The sequence below is a fragment of the Enoplosus armatus genome, chromosome 3, assembly GCF_043641665.1.
Source record: "Enoplosus armatus isolate fEnoArm2 chromosome 3, fEnoArm2.hap1, whole genome shotgun sequence".
Taxonomy (NCBI): domain Eukaryota; kingdom Metazoa; phylum Chordata; class Actinopteri; order Centrarchiformes; family Enoplosidae; genus Enoplosus; species Enoplosus armatus.
The window spans coordinates 24,890,468-24,910,401 of record NC_092182.1 but is presented as its reverse complement, the minus strand read 5'-3'; the positions used below and the strand labels follow the sequence as shown (position 1 = coordinate 24,910,401).

The 19,934-nt window shown below is 41.0% G+C and overlaps 1 protein-coding gene across 1 annotated transcript; it reads left to right on the top strand.

The window, feature by feature from the left end:
* The first annotated feature begins 309 nt into the window (after window positions 1-309).
* ywhaba (tyrosine 3-monooxygenase/tryptophan 5-monooxygenase activation protein, beta polypeptide a) lies at window positions 310-19,934 on the top strand. Its single transcript, XM_070903192.1, has 7 exons — window positions 310-431; window positions 5,823-5,982; window positions 8,311-8,451; window positions 12,631-12,754; window positions 14,668-14,831; window positions 15,370-15,465; window positions 16,781-19,934. Exons 2-7 carry the CDS (start codon window positions 5,830-5,832, stop codon window positions 16,835-16,837), a joined length of 735 nt encoding a protein of 244 aa, XP_070759293.1. The 5' UTR covers window positions 310-431; window positions 5,823-5,829; the 3' UTR covers window positions 16,838-19,934.

Below are 19,934 nucleotides of genomic sequence, written 5' to 3'. Positions count from 1 at the left end.
TGTGTGTTTCAGGGCTTGCAGTGGTTGTGTAGGTGTTGTGGTGGGAGAAACAGACCTGCTTTTATAAAGTATGAACGCTTGTAAAAAATCAGTGTAACCCACACAAAGCTGTGTCAGCTGACACGATGGTGAACTCAGATACGACAGCAGCGGCCTCATGGAGACAGTTGCCACGGAGACCGGCGCACGTCATCCTGTAGCGGTTGCCATAGTCCTCCTGACGTCAAAGCCCCTCGCAAGATGCTCAGGAAACCCCCTGGCGCGGTCACCATGGATACTGGCGGGGGGAGGGGTGGGGTTTAGAGGAAGCGGAAGTGTCAGAGCAGGCGGAAGTGGTACTGCCCTGAATACCCTGAGCAGCGAGCAGAGGACGGCTTGATAAACTCCCATCGTTCAGAGAATAAAATCGGGATTCCTAGTACGCTCTAAATGTGAGTTCACTTGCATATCACTCGATTATTGTCTTATATGCAGGGTAAAGAGAGTCTTACGGGGGGAACGGCAGCCCCAGCGGTGGACCCATCCCCTGCCTCTGCGGCGGAAGGTGCCTATTGTGGTTTGGGGCTGGGTGGGAGGATTTAGGCCGATACTTGTGGCCAAATAGCGAAAAATAATCCACAAACACATGGCATGAGGTAGCCTGTGCTCTTTGTGCTGTCGAATGTGCTATATATCGTTGATTTTTCTAAGGCCCAGACTCCGGTCGATGCCATGCGTGGTGAGCGGTGACCGTGTAGGGAGGGAGAAGCAGCACCCAAGTTTGGCCATTTTGACAGCTTAGCAGCCGTGTCCAGGCCGTCGTAAGAGCAGCCTAGACATTTTAGCAGCCAGTGTTAAGTGCATGGCACGGTGGATAACGTAAGGCTAGTACTGCAGCCATACCTAGACAACCGACATATCTGGCCTGATTATTCGCCGTGCTGACAGAAGACAGAGCAGCGTAATTTGGCGATGTCTTTAGCTCAGCTCCGTCATGGCGTAACGCTAGTGAAACGATATGGAAGCTAACACACCCTCCCTATTTCCCGTGAGTTACCCCTCAAATGCGACTGCAATTTTAAAATCGTTTTATTTCGATACCATTCAACTACCATGGGACAGTTGTGAAACGGAACAGATGCCATATTTAACCCTCTAGCTATTTCAGCTCGGTGTCGGCACATATTGTATCGCCGTTCAGATTCAACTGGGTCAGGTCCCGTTAGCAGCTAAGCTAACAGTTAAAGCCAACGGCCGTGCTATGACGTTCAGTTAGCATGCTAGCTGGCGGTAATCTATCTCTCCATCTTAAAATTCCGCAGGGGAATGCGACAAGGAGGGCGTAGCTGTTGGCAGGCCGACTAAACGCTACAACCCCAATATTCGTGGCCTGGAGGGCTGCTTTTAAGCGTTCGTGTCTAAACGTTTGCTAGGGCGGCAACGTTATTTAAGCTGTTCGGTGTATCTCTGCTGTTGAAGATGGTGTTCCCCATTTTTCTCGGTGCGCATAAGCCTGTTAACCTTAATAGTTAGCTAGGTGGTTGGATAACAGCATTGCTAATGTGGAGTATGTTGGTGGCGTGCCAGATGATTGTAGCTGACCGAACAGGCCAAATTGGATCAATTTTAACCGATATGCAGGTCGCTGCGGCGGTTAACTAACGCGAACGCTTCATTAATGCGCTTGTAACCGTGATCAGCGGCATTTTACCCAATGCTAAATGCTAACAGGAGGATGCTAAAATGTGCTAAAATGAAACAGATTAGCCTCGAAGGCATAAGATGGTTATCGAAATGACAGCACTGTGTGAATGCCACATGCAGACTGAAGATTCACGTTCAATTCAACTTTGTTGAAAACCCGCAGTATTTCCCCGGTATTTGCACAGTACATATTTTCATGTCGTTGCTTAATAACGGCCTGTCAAATTAATTGTTCTATTGAATAACCTATGTGATGAACTGAACGACCACCTTTAAAGCATGTCAATAAAAAATAGATTTTTGTAGGTATTTAGTCGTTGTAATAATGACATTAACATAATATGGTCCTGAGACCACCAACAGATGAAAAGACAAAATGAGGAGAAAAAAATAAAGGTCTGATTAATAGAAATATTTTTTAGCAGAGTTAATGCATGTCAGGGTAGTGATATATTAAATTATAGCCACTATTTTTTTACAGTCATTAATTTTAATGGCTTTTTTATGACCATGGTGTTTACATACAAAATAAAACATTATCTTGTCTGTGGATGTATTATTATCATGTCAAGAGAGTAGCAAAAGTAACCCTTTTGAAAGTAAAAGTAACACCGGGTGGATTTGGTCAATACGAAACATCAGATTTTCATGCTGTGAACCACAACAGATCTCAAGTTTCTTCTCAATGAGCCTCCTGATAATGGAGGAAATGGGGATCTGAATTTATAATGATCCCTTGTACTAATGGTCTCACCATTTTGTCTTTCGGTAAACAAATGGAACAGCACTCAATATCAGCAGATAATTGATTTTACGATTCAGCCCTTGAATCAGCACTGGAAATGTGCCATTGCTGTGCTCCCAGCTTAGAGGCTAATAATTACTCTGCAGACCATAGGTGTGTGTATAAGAGTGGCAGCAGGATCAAACTTTGTAAATGACAGTTTTATAATTAGTCCCCTACCATCTTTTCATTCAGTTCAGAGGTCATGCTGTTGCTTCACACTTAACCATTTGTTTCCAACACAGTCTTATATTAAATATCATAACTTACATCAAGAAAATGTGGTTAAATTCAAGATGTCACTTGATACAAGCAATATTTATTCTATACATGTTTTATTATTGAAGCACACAACTTAGGAAGTAAACATAACATATGTATTATTAGTCAGCTATAAGACATTTGATAATCAGCTGTCAAGTTGCGAAGAGGTTTTATATACAGTTTTGTCTCAAAAGGTTGCATCCTTATCATACTTATCCATATGTATTTTTCAGAATTTTGATATTGATAAGAAATATAAAGTTATTTGTTGAAATCCTCTTTACAGAAATCTGTTATTCAGTCTTTTAAACATTTTATAGCTATGATTACTTTGTTAGTTTGGAAGATCACGTTCTATTAGATATAGACACATACCATGTGATTGTAATTACTGCTTTGTTTTCAACACTGATCTTCAAAAAGCAAGAGAATTTTACAAATTCAGTACTTTTAGAACAATTGCCAGTTAAACTCAAAGTTGAATGGAAATTGCTTGCCTAGGATCAATGTGTGCCAAAGGAGTAGATAGAATCCTTTCATGATATATGTAATACTTTCAGTCATGATATATATATATGATATATTTTCTGGAAAATCAATTAATTGTCAATGGATAAAATTACCAGTCATGAATGTCTATTTTTGGCCAATCCAGATAATCCTCTATCATGGTATATGTAATATTTTCAATCTTGATATCATTATATATCATGATTTAGTACATTTTCTGGATAATCAATTGTCAGTCATGAATGTCTATTATAGGCTAATCCAGCAAATTAGATACCTGACAAGTCAAGATGCTTCATTACATTGATATAAAATTCAAACAAAAAGCCATGTAAAGCGATCTTTCGTATTGGTTTAGACATTACCAATGGGCTAGTACAACCAGAGATATTAAAACAATAGCTACCAGGCTATAAACAGTATGGCAAAAGCTCTGATGGTTGACTGACTGTAAATATTGAGATATTGCCCAACCCAAGAGTTTTGGTTTATTCAGGACAATCGGTAGCTCACAAGCATTAACAATTAAATTGACTAAGTGATGTTTTTACACATTGAAAAAAAAATCTACACACATATCTGACACCATGAATTGAGTGGAAGATAACATCAGAGTCATGTCTTTTGAATGTCATGATGAGTACACAAACACTAAATGGCGAGGGGTATTACGGATGCCTCGGTGCCATCTGGTGGCGTTAGAGTAAATTTCATGATGTGCATTTGATGCGCATAATATAACCACTGTTTTCCAAAACAAAGAATATCTCTCGTCTAATGTCTGCAAGAAGACTTGAACTGACGATGAAAAGTGGAGATTTTTTATCATTGCGCTTAAGTGAAGGACTGCACATCAGCACAAAGCCTGGTGGTGGCACGTCATGCTGTGGGGATGCTGCTTGTGAAGGTAGAGACGTGAACATGAATGCAATAAAACAAAATTCCAAGAGCAAAATCTGCTGAAGTCTGTTTAGAGAACTGTGGTTGAGGAGATTTATTCTCCAGCAAGAGAACAATTCAAACAAAAATCCAAATCCACACAGGAATGGCTTAAAACAAATAATGTCCTGCAGTGGTTGTGTTATACATCAGTCCAATAAAGACTTTGTGGCAGGACTTGAAAATTGCTGTTCACGACAGAACCTGAGCAGTTTTGCAACATTAAAGGCAGTGGCAGTGTTGTGATTTTGAAAAGCTGATGTGGACCTTTCCAGATACTGTAATTGCTGCCAAAGGTGCTTTTATTAAAAATATTGATTTGAAGGGGTTGAATACTTCCACAATCAATTATTTTGTCTTATAAATTTGATTTTTGTAAAACAAAACATTAAATGGTCCATGAAGGTGAATGCTCAATATTATGTTCAATTTTACCCTGGGTTTTGATTTTGTATTAGTAACAGTAATGCTTATTGTATTAGATCAGAATTTGGTATCCGTGGCAACTCAACATTAAATAACTCCGGTCAGACTGGAGACCATGTTCGTTGAAACAGTTCCCCTTAAATCTGATTCTGCCACTAAAATCTCCTGGAAAAAAACAAAATACTTGAACAGCTTTGGTTGAAAACTGAGATGTAATTGAAACAGGAAAAATAGTTCAGTTGAACTATACAAGTCCAAGAAATGATACTTTATTGTTGTGGTATTTATCATGGCTTATACCTCTTTTGCCCTCCGTAGGGAAACCCCATCCTCAACCCCCTGCTTCCACAGGGAGGTCAGAGGTCAGGTAAGCTTCAAGGACACTTGAACACAACAGGGTGATGTTTGAATTTCCCTCTGGTGGATGGGTTGTCACTAGGCTAAGCATCTGAACTGGGAAGTGGGAAACTTGTTAGTGTGCAGATGTGAGGGTAAAGCTGGATTTTAGTGTGGGTTTATTAAGATATTTTACTTCTTGTGTGTTAGTTTATTCTTAAGTAATTTAAATGTAGCAATAAAGGATTTGCAAGTTATTAAGATAAATGACATGCAAATGAAGACTCTTAAAGCTGGTTAACGCCGATTTGTGGAGAGTTTATAATGTGATGTGTAGATATAAACGAGATGGAGGCGAGGCTGTGGCCTACTTAGACCTACAGATTCATCTGGAGAGCAGAAAGCCCTCAGGGATGAAATAACTGGGAGCAGCCATTTTGCTGGAAAGGGGTTTTGACAGTTTATGAAGTTCTGTTGGTCTTTGCTGGTATATTTTTTTTGTCACATTTTTAAAATGTGATATTAGGATCCAGTCATTGGCAGTTTATTAATTAGCGTTTGTCTAGAAGTCAGTGCCAGTGGTTTGATTGTGGAACTGTTGAGCATGTTCATACATACTCAGCTTTTAAAAAGTGACACAAGCCCAGTGCTCTAGCTATCCCACTCTAGTGGTCTTCCCTCTGTAATTTCTTTCCCCTTCTTCACCATGCTCTACTTATATCATGGGCCCTCAGATCTTGCACACCTGTATTTCTCACAGTTGACTCTTTCCCTGCCCGTCTTCCTTTTTTTTGCCTGTTCCAGCTGGTAAATGGAGAGTCCTAATGCTTAAGTCCAAACACTAACTCTGTCTTTCTGTCCCCTGTGCTTCTCCCTGTAGCCTAAAAATGGATAAGAACGACCTGGTGCAGAAAGCCAAGCTGGCAGAACAGGCTGAGCGCTACGACGACATGGCGGCTGCCATGAAGTCCGTGACGGAGCAGGGCCAGGAGCTCAGCAACGAGGAGCGCAACCTGCTCTCTGTCGCCTACAAGAACGTGGTATGGCATCCATCTAACACATTTTTTTGTTTCTCCTCAAATCTATAGATGCCCAGGATGTAACTCTACAGTCAGCTAAAGATTTGGTTCAAATCACAATATAGAGCTCATAGCTCATGATACTTTTTAGTTTGAAAATAAACTGACAGTAGACAAAAACATACAACGTGCAAAAATGTTTTCACGTTCATCATCATTAGCTTTTAAGTACCAGTTTTTCCCAGATTTTACTACGAAATGCAAATAATAGACTTGCTTCACAGGTAAATGTTCTCCATGAAACTAAGCTTAAAATTACAAATGTCCTCATGAAGATAAAGAATAAATGTATCGACTTGGATGACTTAACATTGCACTAATCGTGGTTAACGCTGTTGTTCAGTTGGATTTTACAACGCGACCAATATTAAGAGGTCGCATGAACGCAACCAAAGTCCACGGAAACGATCACAAACAGAAGCAGGTTCACTCAAGGAAGCACAAATTGAGGCGAAGACAACTCTGCATCCATATCTAGTTGAGTGTTTCATCTTGAGTAAAGAATTGCTTTTTTTTTTAGTTGTACAGCTCCATGAATAAATAGATACAGGAGCAGGGGACAGGGTCTAGAGGAAATCAAGAGACCCTGAAGTCTGTGTTCAGTTTTAGAAATCAGCCTGTCTGAGCTGTCTCACTTAGTCGCTGCTTGTTGTCACAACAAATGTCATTAAAGGAAACTGACCACGGACTGCTCGTTGCCTAAAAAACAGACAGAAAGAGCACAGTGATGTGAAAATCCACTCTGTGGTTCACCACTCCCGCTTTTCACCCCACATATAGCTTGTTGATGGAATAAAATGTATGTTGTGATCCATTTGTCGGCTTTATCATGTGTATTGTCACAGTTTAATATATTATATATTTATTGCCAAACATTGCGCCACAATATAGTGTTACACCCATAATAAACACCTATGGTGCCTTTCAACATGATGATTTAACACATATGGCAGTTGGGAACATCTCTGGACACAAACTGTAGCTTCTCCTATCTTGGAATCACTTGTCAAAATGCCATTTTTGAAGGCAGAGTTGTACTCTTTAGTATGTCCTTTTAAAGGATGCACAGCCAGAGTAATGCATCTTACAAAACAATCTGCTTTCCCCTGATGTTTATTTATAGTATTGACGGTGACAGTTAAAATCCTTGCATTTAGCTTCTTTTTGTATAATGTGTAGTCCATCACTCGCTGCGCTGCTTTCATTTTTGTGTTTTTCATGAAGATTTTGTAGTCCCAACTATAAAAGCACAAATTATGTAAGAGCAGCCTCAGGTTTTCCAGCGCTGCTGCTCTATTTATCATAGAGGTTTGCTTGATTTAAGCTTGCCAGCATTGAGTACCACTCAGTACTTTATGTATTGCATGTTTCAATACTAGCTGTACCCAGCCAGGAGGATAGTATGTCAGTGTGTTGAGTTAGGGCATAGGGAATAGCATAAGCCACACTTATCTCACATGACAGGGAAGCAGAATTTAATGCACTGTCATGTTCTAATGCTAGGAGCAAGATAGACTTAGTATTTGGTTTTACAGAGCAAATTTAGTTGAACATCATCTTGAATAACAAGGTCAGACATTAATATTTTTCAAATTTGAAACATTAACTATTTTAAGTCTTCTTTAATGTTAGCCTTCTATTTCATTGCTCATCATCATTTCAGCATTATTAGGTTATATGACGAGGAAACAGCCACATTTTCCTCAAGTATTAAATAACGTTACAATATTGTCCTTGTATGACCACCAGTTCAATACATATATGCATACATATACATTGTTATTGTATATATTTCTTTATTTTTCACTTAAATATTGTAAATGTATATATATTATTTACATTTTTTTTCCAATTTATTTATTTTTTTCTAACTCTATGCTACTTTTCTACTCTTGAATGGGTGCACCTGTAAAGTGTCTAATTCCCCCCCGGGGATCAATAAAGTATTTCTGATTCTGTATGTTGTTGATCTGTTAGAAAATCATTATGATGCTCATGTGCAATGCAATGCAAGTCAAGTTAATTTTATTTATAGAGCCCAATATCACAAATCAAATTTTCCTCAAGGGGCTTTACAGTCTGTACAGCATACAACACCCTGTGTCCTTACACCCTCGAGTCTCTGCAAAGTATGCAGTTAAATCATTTCAGAATTACACCATTAAATGTGGTTTTAATCATGTTTACTCTATCATACTAAATATGTAGTATGTGTTATTTCAGCTGTGTCTCATGTATATAAGATGTTGTTTTAATGTCAGTTTTTTTGGTTGTTGTTGCTGCCATTAGGTGGGGGCCCGCCGTTCATCCTGGCGCGTCATCTCCAGCATCGAGCAGAAGACGGAGGGGAACGAGAAGAAACAGCAGATGGCTCGCGATTACCGTGTGAAGATCGAGTCTGAACTCCAAGAAATCTGCCACGACGTGCTGGTACGAAGAGGGATGGGAAAGGGCAGGCAGGGAGCGAGGGGGTGTGAAGATAGAGAGAGAGCGAGAGAGAGAACAAGATGGGTGGTGGTGGTGGTGGTGATGGGCGGGAGGAGTGGGACAGAAGGTATAAAGAGGGAAAGATGGTGGAAGAAAGCACACTGGAGCTGATCCCTCCTGGCTGAGGAAAGAATAACAGTCACATGGTGTTACTCGTGGATACAGTAATAATGTTGCTAGGAGCAGCACCGGCAGCTGTTAAGAGATGTCAAACAAAGCTTTAATTTTCCTCTCAGTTTTTTGTCTTTCTACCCCACTTGGGTATCTTTGCTTCAGTTTTTCTTGGTACAGAGGCAGAAGAGTGCTTGACTGGAAAGGTCACGCTGCGCCAGAAGTGATGTGCAGTCGCCTATAGTTTGCGTGTGTGCAAAGCGTGGGGTGGACTGCCTCTATCAAGATTCACACGGGATGTTTTTAAATGAATATATTTTATGAACCTGTTGTTACTACTTCTTACATAGTAAGTAAGAAGTGGGCTCTGTCGGCTGAGGCCTGATCAGGTGTTCAGACCGTAAATAACAACTGCGTTGTGGGTGTGTTGCTACGGGTACGGGGTGAGAGGATGAAATATGATCCAGGAAGTCCAGTTTGAGTAAAATATCTGTGAGTTTTAAGGTTTATCAGATGACAAAACAATGTGGGTTATAAGAGCATGAGACAGGATTTTACAGCTATGGGATGTTACCACAGCAACAATCATTTTACTTTTGCGTTGCATCACTTACCTAACCCTAACCCTTATGTAAACAGTAGAATTACTCTGATGTCATTGCAAAGTAATCCACCTGGAATGTGTGTGCATTTGATTGGTCAACACACAGCGCTGCCGGGTGAGGTTGCATTGCATTGTGGCAACAGTCAAGCCAGGTGCTGGATGACTCTGCGTCTGATTTAAAATGAATGAGGAGGCTGCGATTTCTGATAGAGCACTGCTGTTGGTGTGGACACACCCTTAAGGCATCAGTATACTCCAACCAAATTGCTGGTCACTTTCCGTCCTTTTTTGTGCATACAAAAGTGTAACACTATTCCATACACGTTCCATGAAAGAATGCTGAAAGTGTGCACCATTATCCCAGTTTAAACAACTCTTGCATCTCACCCCTTTCTATTGACACCTTTTTAAAAAGCAGCTAAAGGCTCATTTATTCACACTGGCCCTTGTCTCGCCTCGTGCTGTCTAGTGTTTGTCATTTTTTGAGTTTTTAAGGTCTGTTGTTGCTTATGCGTTATTGTTTCTTTTTACTGTTTTATGGTCTTGCTTTTAGCAATGTTACACTTGCTAAGCACTGTGACCTTACTCTGTGAAAGGTGCTATACTAAATAAACTTTGCTTACTTTCTTCTATGATGGCTTTTCACCCGGCCTTCGAGTGTGGCCATGTAGAACAGCTAAAAGCAGGTTTTGCTTCTGACGTGCTCTGTTCTGTTCTGTTAAGGCATACGTCCGCCTTTATGCTCATGGCCTGCTTTTGTCTAAAGGATAAGATCGTGTTCAGCAGACATTACCATTGCTTGAAAAACACAGCCTACTCATTCATTTCAGTGAGGCCACTGTGGGGGGGGGGGTGATGCAATGGGTACCCTTGGCAAAAAAACCTAAATCCCAGGCCACCAGGGCACCCCATGTTTTTTAATGCAGTGCTGCTCTTGGTCAGAATGCCTAGTAACCCCTTGTCTGGATTGGATGTGACTCTTCCATGTTTTCGTCTTTCATATCTGTCAGAACAAACGTCAACCAACGCAGTTGCCTACCTAAGCTCCACACAGGTTAGCACTCCACCTTCACCATGTGCCACTGCAACCTGAAATACTTGCCAGAAGTATATTTTTAATATTTACTAACCCAAGTTGTGTGTTTGGTTGTGTTTGTGGTCAGTCAGTGTGATCACAGATGGTAAAAAACAGCAGGAAAAGAAATGATTTAGAGTGCTCTGTAACCAAAGGCTTTATGTTCAGTCTCAGGAACCCAACGTGTGATTGTTTATTGGTCTTTAAACAGTGAATCCCCACCTGTTGGTTTATGGTCAGTCGCTCTAGTTAAGAGCATCAGCTAAACAATGGCTGAGGTGAAGCTCAGTAAATTTGCCTGAAAATAATACAACCTGAAAGAGGCAAGCTAGGCCACGTTGAAAGTCTCACTCAGCTGCTCAAATTTGGAGTTCAAAGATGCTCCAAGTGTTCTGTAAAATACATCATCTGTAGTTTTTGAACAGTTAAGGCCTTTTGATATGATTGAGGCATCATGAACAACCCTCACACTTCCAGGTCCTGACGGGGTTAGAACAGAAACCGCTCAAGGTCAAACCAGACTCAAATTTTTAGTGCCTGAGCAGACTTCTAATAATATCTTCAAGGTCAAACTAGAAGCCTCTGCAGTGATGTGGTGCTGTAGGAATGAAGGGAGGGAAGGACGGGTGGAGACATGCTGTCCTTAAAGCAGCAGGAAGCATGGAAGGGGAAAGCTTTGATGCATCCACAGGACAAAAAATATGTCAGTAACCTTGATGTAGAAGATATCACCAATAGCAAAAATCTAATTTTCTTCCCCATTATATACTAATATATATTTGAAATGTATCAAAATATGAGGAAAACATCTCACAGCGTGAGAGTGGGTCCACTTGATGACTATCCCACGTACACTGGTGTTGCACCAGCTGGGCGGAGTTTGTCATCAAATTAACTGTGTACAGCGGGGTTGTAAAGAAATCAGGTGGACCATTATCTATAAAAAAAACTCTTGTCCTTGGAAGGTCATGGGAGGCTGGAGCTGATCCCAGCTGACATTGGGCAAGAGGCGGGGTACACCCTGGACAAGTCGCCAGTCAATCACAGGGCTGACGCATAGAGAAAATCTAAATATGACACGCCTACGGGCACGTTAGGGTCGTCATCTAACCTACCCTGCAAGTCTTTGGATTGTGGGAGGAAGGCAAGGGAACCTGGAGAGAACCCACGCAGACACGGGGAAAACATGCAAACTCATACAGAAAGGCCTAATCAAGGGGACCCAACATAAGAATATCAGACGCTAGAGAGCTACTGCAGCGTTTTGCTGAATTAAAAAAAAGTGGGGGAGGGCATGTCCTCGCGTCCCTAGTGGATGTTTTGCCCACACATTTGTTTGCCTCGCAAATAATGGCAGGTCATCACCTTGATCCTGCAGAAATTGTGAATGTGTTGTTTCCTCGTTGCCTCCATACTCTAGTGTGGCGCGTAACGTGTGCACGCACTCGTTGACAAACCTTCAGAGACTGAGACTGTGGTAACTCCTGTTTATATCCTAAACTCAACAGTAATGTTAACCACTCTAAACAGCAGGGCTACGTTTGTGTACAGGCCTTTCCACACACACTGGGAGATCCTCTCACAGGAGAGAAGCTACCCAACACAGGTACCCACACAGTGACTCTATAGGGGCATAAGGGACAAACAGTGGTAGAGTTGTTCCGAACGTTCACACTGGAAGGAGGAGTGAAAAGCAGACTATCATAGAGAGGGGGGGTTGCTGTATTGTTTAAATATGAGGATTAAGGCACACATTTTCAGTCAGTCTCTCCTGGAACACATTCATGGGCTTGCGAGAGAAATTCAAACCCTGGCTCGTTTCTCACCTCCACACAGCTGACCAATCCAGGCTTGAAGTGGGTGTGAAGGTCAAATTTTTAGTTTCAGAAAGTTACAGAAACGGTTGGACACAGTCGTCCCCCTTAATACAGCATCAAAAAGGTGAGAGTTTCCAAAGCTATTGGACCATCTGACAAGCACTTCTGAAGAAGCATACTGACAGCTTAAATGTACTTTTAGTGACTGCCAGCTTCCACCCCTTTCCGCCAGAGACTCTGAAGCCCAACAATAGCTGCTCATGACTGGTTTAGTCTGACTACCAGCACTGCAGGCATACATGTCGCTAACCATGCTAGTTATACTGAGCGGTTACGGTGTTCCTTGTGTTCATTTAGCAAAGGCTGCAGTGCAAAGACATGTATTGGTAAAACTACTTGTACACTGACACTGGTTTCTTTGTGTGTAATCCTGCCATTGCTGTATAAATACAGAATATGCTGGCCTGTTTTTATATTTCTGTTTATGAACCCTTCTGGTTGTCTGTGTGTTTCAGAATCTGCTCGACAAATTCCTCATTGTCAATGCATCTCAGGCGGAGAGCAAGGTGTTCTACCTCAAAATGAAAGGAGACTATTTCAGATACCTGTCAGAGGTGGCCTCTGGGGATTCAAAGAAGGGTGAGTATCTGGGTTTGAACCATTAGAAATTGAACTTTTCTTTCATTGTTCTTTTACCAATTTTGTAAGGGACAGAAGCAAGGCGTTATTCCCTTATTAAAGGAGGAGCAAGTGGGTACTCACTTGAACTACAGTGCAGCTGCCCTGGTGTTCAAAGAGATTCAGTGTCTTGCTAATGGACAGTTGAGCAGAGTGATGTTTGTTGACTCGGGGGCGTGAACCCAATTAAAGGGAGGATTTACTCAGTGTGGCACCAAGCTAATCAGAGCCTAACCAGAGCGTTCTTTTTATTGCTCAAACAAAAGTCAGTTGCTGTTTGCAGAGTAAATACTCCCTTTTTAATAAACATAACTTGGTAAACCTTTTTATTGCTTGCAGTAAAGATACCCTTTTATTGCTCAGAGCTAGAAGCTTCCTAGTAGTAGTAGTAGTAGTAGTAGTAGTAGTAGTAGTAGTAGTAGTAGTAGTAGTAGTAGTAGTGGTGATCCACTGATGCTGCTATTGAGTCCATACCAACCGCAATCAGTGGTAGACGCTTAAATTCTCCAAAAATACCATGGAATTCAGGGGCACATAAAGAGTTGTTTCTTCAACCACATGCCAGACTTGATTATGTTCTTAAATTGTCTGTAAATATTGTATTAAGTTTGAGGCAGTAATTAAATTACTGTAAACAAATAAAGCAATTACTGAGAAGATTGTCTATCTCTAGCAAAAAGAAAGAAAAAACTGATTGAAAACATGTTTCATCATATGTGTCCTCGTCCAAGATGGCAGAGAGGGGTTAGATGACACATGAAGCATCAGGGTTTATGGGAACAGTCACAGCCATGATGTCATTTGTTCACATTAGTCATACCAAGGTTTTACAAGTCAGTGATGGCGACACTGAGATATAGAAATTGCATTTGTAACACCTTCAAAAGGTCACATACAACTCATCAGATAGAGATTACAGAAGAATTACCCAATCATTTCATCATGCAATTCTTGACTATTTATATCCTTTTGCTAAAACTTTGATTTTAATGATGAGCCAGACTCATTCAGACTGTTGCCAAGAGACCGGCACCCATAATGCTTTGTTGCCAAGGTTATCAATCATCTGACTCTGGTCGTCATGGCAATGAGCCAAAGCACCCACTGTATAGGAAGTGACTAGATGGTGACATGGTTAACAAGGGACTGGGTTACAACTACTGGGTTTACTGATGGCAGGTTGACCCTGACATGTACACTAATTGTCCTGAAACAAAGGTTTCATACAGCTAATTCTAACATGGAATTAACACCAGGTTTTTTATTGGACTGGTTTATTTTTCAACAATTAATTGGGCCAATGGCCATGAAATGTTGTACAGCATTCATGGTCCCTAGAGCATGAATCCGTAGATCTTTGTTGATCACATGACTTTTCAAAGGCGCCACCAGCTGGTCAAAGTGAAATCGTTCCGCATCTACAAGATGGATTGGCACAACATTTGGTACAGACAATCATGTTCCCTTCAGGATAAATTATAATAACTTATGTGATCCTCTGACTTTTCATCTCGCACCATCACCAGGTCTGAATTTTAATTTGTCCAATACGAATTGACACTTATGACCAAATACCTGTAAAACTAATGACCTCAGCCTCAGCTGTACTTTGTGTTTAGTGCTAATGAGCATGCTAACGCATCAAACTAAGATGGTGAACGTGATAAAGTTTATAGCTGCTGATTTAGCTCTCATATACCAAAAAGTGGTTGGTTGATGCTATGAGGACAATACTCACTGCAGGTCACAGTGAACGGGGTCCTCTTGTGAACACAATCAACAAACTGTACAAAGACTAAGTTGTGTCATTAAGAGTAAAGTTCAGGATCACAGCGTGTAGTAAAATAAAAGTGTTGGTTCTTTCTTTTGTGAAGACACGGTGGAGAACTCTCAGCAGGCCTACCAGCAAGCCTTCGACATCAGCAAGAAGGACATGCAGCCAACACACCCCATCCGGCTGGGCCTGGCCCTCAACTTCTCCGTCTTCTACTACGAAATCCTCAACTCGCCCGAGCAGGCCTGCGCTCTGGCCAAGCAGGTGGGTGCATAACACTTTGTTTATTCATGTAAGAGCACTGAATTTCAATGTTTTATGGTAATACAGGTTATGGACAGGTGGCCCCTCTTCCACAGAACAGTCTGCCAGTTAACAGTCAAGATGGAGCAGTGTCTCGCCAGCTGCTGAGCTCTTGCTCCTGGCATCCCAGCAGTCCTCACGCATCTGACAGCCGTTTTTTGGACACGATTGTCAGAAATCAAAACCATGAGACTCAGAAGTCCCCAGAGACCTGAGGCCTATTTGAAAAATGTGCAGGCTGTGCCCATGGTCAGGACCTGACAGAACCAATCGAGTCGTGGAGTAACAAAAGTCAAGCACATCTGAAATGAAAGCTTAAACAGGAACCCAACTTGATCGAACAAAAACTAAGAGTGATGTAAAAATAGCTCAAAGGGTACCCCGAGCACGCCAGAGTAAGCACAGAAATGTAACTTGGAGTGAGACAAACCTAGTCTGTGTGTGTAAATACGTTTGCAGAAGGATTTACATCAGTGAACCTCTCTGTTCCTCCCCGCAGGCTTTCGACGAGGCGATCGCCGAGCTCGACACCTTGAACGAGGACTCGTACAAAGACAGCACGCTGATCATGCAACTACTAAGGGACAACCTGACTGTGAGTATGCACTCCGACACAATTTGTACACCAAAAATGATCTGCAAACGTCTGTATTTGCTGCGTTGCATCCTAAAGTTGATCATAATCTAAAGTAGGTGAAAATGCAGGGACATGTGTTGTAGGGGTCACGTGCAATTGTATCACCGTTTCATTTGTAAACTATTGATGTGGAGTAATGAGTTCGACTGCACATTTTATTTCTGCTGTGTTAAGCTACACACATAACAGAACATTAAACACACACAGCCGTGGGTATAATTCCCGTCGGGTGTGGGAGGGACAGATCCTGCCAAAGCTAAAAGGAGGCAAATTTGTTCCCCTCAGTATTTCACTATTAACCGACTCCAAAATGCATCAGACATGTAGCATGCTCACAACGAATCTTGCCTCACATTAATGTAGGTATCAGCCAACAACGGTGAACACGACTTGAACCCGCAATGAGTATTTCATGCAGTAACTACAGTATATTTAATATTTACCAGCATCAGGCTTTTTTTTTTTTAATGATTTTTGGTCGAAAAACTGTGTTAACGTTAAACCACGTCCACATTTACATCATGTATCTTCTTGAGTTGATCACTCTTGGTAATTAGTGTTGCTGCACATGTAAATATACATGTAAACTTTTTTTTAATTACTAATTGGGCTCCTGAGTCCTTCTACTGTAGTTCTTTCCAGCAGCTAGAATTAAGTATAATAATAGAAAAACGTGTAGCGATCCAAAACAGTTGGCGGTAGATGTTGAGTTTTGGTATCAGTCAAAAGTGAAGGCTTCTTTCCGCCTATGTATCAGTCATACAGGGAGGCTGACAGACACATTTCTACAACCATAGTAGCAGACAAATTGACCAGAATGCATCGCTGCCATCCTACATTCACTACAATATATATATATAGCAACCATGCCTATACTTTTATTCCAATGTGGGTGTATTTGAAGCTTCAAGCCTGGAAAATGTTTCACATGGAGTCTTTCAATACGATAATCTTCATTTAATGCAAGTGAGGAATTGAACCACTTCAAAACATTTTGTTCAGAATCTGTGTGTAGCTGTGTTGAGTCAAAATGAACTACATTGTGTGTGTGTGTGTGTGTGTTCATGGTAATGAAGCAACAAGTCACTCAGTGCAACAGTGTGGCTCAATGATGTGTTTTTAATCATTTTTGGACAACAATGGAGCTCCATGGCACAGAGGAAGACGATATATCAGGCTTTGGATAAACAGGCAATACTTGTAGATGCATTCGTTGTTAGTTTTGGTCTTTTCATCCTAACCGAAAGATATTTCTTCTTCTCTTTTTCTGCAGCTGTGGACATCAGAAAACCAGGGAGACGAAGGCGAAACCGGCGATGGAGAGAATTAGAGCGCACTTCACTGTTAACCCATCCCCACTCTCTTCCTCCTCCTTTTATCTCTCTTCCTCTTTCTTCTCTTCTTCCTCTCTTCGTACACATAAACAGCCCGTTCATTCCCTCGTCCCACTTTTTCAAGCCCAGCCTCCCGACTTCCCTTCTGTATAACCAACAGCATGAATAGTACCTGACCTTCACAAACAGATATTAAAGAAAAGAAAAGGAGGGGGGAAAAAAGAGAAACTACTCCATCACCCCACTATCCCTCCCACTCTCCCTTGATCATGGCACTCCAAGGCAGGCCAGCAGACTAAAACCACTGGCCAGTCTAGTCTTATAGCACGCAGGGAGGGTTTTTAGCCAAAACCACAAAATAAATTAATGTCTCTTAAAGCCCACATTTCCCCATTTTTACCCTCCTCGTTTAATCTTTCTTCTCCATTCCTTCTGTTCTTCCCTCACTCCTCTTCCCTCCTTCCTAACATCTCAGTATGTTCTCTTACCCTCCCCCCCCTCCTCTCTCTAGCGAGTTAATGCATTTATATAGTTGTCCATCCCTTCTCTTTTGGCTTTTCTTAGTGTACTGGCGAATGGCTGGTTTTATTCCACTTTAAACAAAACAAAAAAAGGTTATTAAACTGTCCGTTTATTTTCAACAAACACTGTGATGCTTAGTTTTTCCTCCACCTTGCCACCAAATCCTCGTTTGATGGCAAAAACAATATTCAGCTGGGAGGGGGTGTGTTTGAACAGCAGTGCAATTCTGCTGAGGTTTATACAGAAGGGTCCTCCTACAAGGCTGTATTGTGACACTGACAAATCTAAAAACAAAAGCGTTCTACCTGCTGTGTAATCCAACACTCACCGTTCATTTTTTTTATTTTCTAACCAGGACCCGGAGTTTTATTTGATGCCATTCTGCATATTTCCAGTTCGGAGCTAAAAACTAATTAGGAAAAATGATTAAAGGCTAATTAAGCATACATTCCATCTTAATGTTTGAGAAGATTTTAGACATTTTCACAACAAATTGGGACCTGCCTGCTTCCTTGGATCCACCTCCTGTCAAGGTGCTGTCGAACATCAGTACAGCCGTCCCTAAAGTTAATTCCTTAACATGTTCATTTCCCTTCGTGATCGCTTTTCTCTTTTTTTTGTGTGTGTATAACAACTCAAACCCTTCTTTCCGGTTTTTGAAAACTGTAAAATTGTAAAACATTTTTAGAGCTTAACTGTAAATCTGTCTTTTGGAAAACAAAACGGTTTGTCGATGTTGTTCGTTAACACCTGCTTGCACTGAAAACCTTGAAGCCGTTACAGTCAGCTGCTGTTTTATGCTTTGGAATTTTTGACCAGATCATTTTTTGGTACTTTTTTTTCCCTCTTTATGCCCCTTGACTGCTTGTACTGACAAGTCTAGACAAGTCCTAAGTTTCCAATCGCTGCTGAATGGTGTGATCTGCCAACAAGAATGCATGCCGTCATTAATCACCATGTTAATCTACCAAGCATCGAGTGGGGAAGTGTACAATCTGTGCATCGACACTTAAACTTCCTGCTTTCTCAACCCTAACCCTAATGAACGGCAGCTGTGGCAGTGAGGTCAGGTGTTTTTCTGCAACCTGATTGTTCCATCTAAACTGATGAAGATGAGGGTAACAGCCTTAAAAGCTAAAGTTGAGTTGAGCGTCAAAATGCATTCTTGACCTCAAACAGGTTTAACGATCTAAACTCAAGGTTCACTTACCAGCCAGAGCTTTGAACCGCGAGAATCCGTTCAAAGCTCTGGAAAAAGCTAGTAAGCGGACCTTGAGTTAAGATGTTTTGTCCAAAAGTTGTTTATTTGAGTAATAACAGCAAGAAAGGTGTAACCAAATCCAACAATTCGATTCAGTACTTTGCAAGTCAGGGTTAAACCCAGCTAGCTTGTTTAACTGTGAAATTTCGCATTAGAAAAAAAACAAGGAAGCAGTTATTTTAAGTGTCACAGTTGGCGCAGTTTGAGTCCACAACAGGTACGAGTGTTGAAGGAGCCAAATCTCCCGGCAGCCGATCAGCCAATCATCTGTTTGTGGAAGGGAGAACCTGTAGTTTGGATCACGGTTAATGTATTCAGGCTAGAGTTGATAAACATACTTACGTGTCGAGTTTTAGATTATCTTTCGACTGCAGTTAATAAAGAGAAAATGCTCGATCAGCAGTCAACGGTACATTTTCTGGCTCATTTTCGGACCTGATCTTTTACAGTGTGTATATTTGACTGGCAAAAATCTGGCTCCATGTGATCTTGTTTAAACGGCTGCGCCCTGCCAACCGCAAGATACTGTACGTGTTCAAACGCTTTTCAAATCCCAAACTAAACTAGTCTTTTGTCCCAAACTTTGAGAAGTATCGGGGGACGTCAGCCGACTCGCGAGTCTGTCAGAAGCCTCTTGTTTTCTTCAAAAGTAGAAATAGTTGAGTAAATGTTTCTTTCTTCTCCACTCAGTGTCACAATAACCTTGTCATTAACCATCTCGACATTCCACTCTGTAGGTGTAGAAAAGTCATGTGTCTCAATGTTTTTTTTTCTTTTGCTGGAGACAAATGTTTTCATGCACTTAAGTTTAAAAGTAAAAAAAAAAAAAAAAAGATTATTCCTCCCTGCCGCTCTTTTCTCGTTAGCTGAACAAAAAGGCAGTTATTCTACGCTTTATAAGGAAAAAAATGATCCCATGCAGTAGTGAATGTGGCACCGAGCCTGTCTGTATATCTGGTATCTCAAATCATTTTGTTTTTACTGACCAGTATTCTGCTTAAAATAAAAAGGAAAAAAAATAACCCAAAAAAACAAAAAAAAAAAGTTTGCTTCTGTGACGGTTTTATTGCTTAGCGCGCACGTGGTTGTGAAAATTTAGACTTAGCTTAAGGACACCAATAAAAATGAGAAAATGACAAAAAAAAGAAACCCCTCAACACCTTCCCCCCCACCCTGGTTATTGACGTAATAATAGATTTGTGTATGTCTTTTAAAAAAAATTCCAACTAGTTTCACCTTACATGTTATAAACAGGACAAAATGTAAAGGACAATTTAAAGTGAAATAAAGGTTTTATCAGTTCCGAATCA

Excerpts from the sequence above, each read along its gene's own strand:
- ywhaba (XM_070903192.1), top strand. The coding sequence starts at position 5,830 with ATGGATAAGAACGACCTGGTGCAGAAAGCCAAGCTGGCAGAACAGGCT. Across the intron at positions 8,452-12,630 it reads AAATCTGCCACGACGTGCTG|AATCTGCTCGACAAATTCCT; the intron begins GTACGAAGAGGG and ends TGTGTGTTTCAG. Across the intron at positions 14,832-15,369 it reads CCTGCGCTCTGGCCAAGCAG|GCTTTCGACGAGGCGATCGC; the intron begins GTGGGTGCATAA and ends TCCTCCCCGCAG.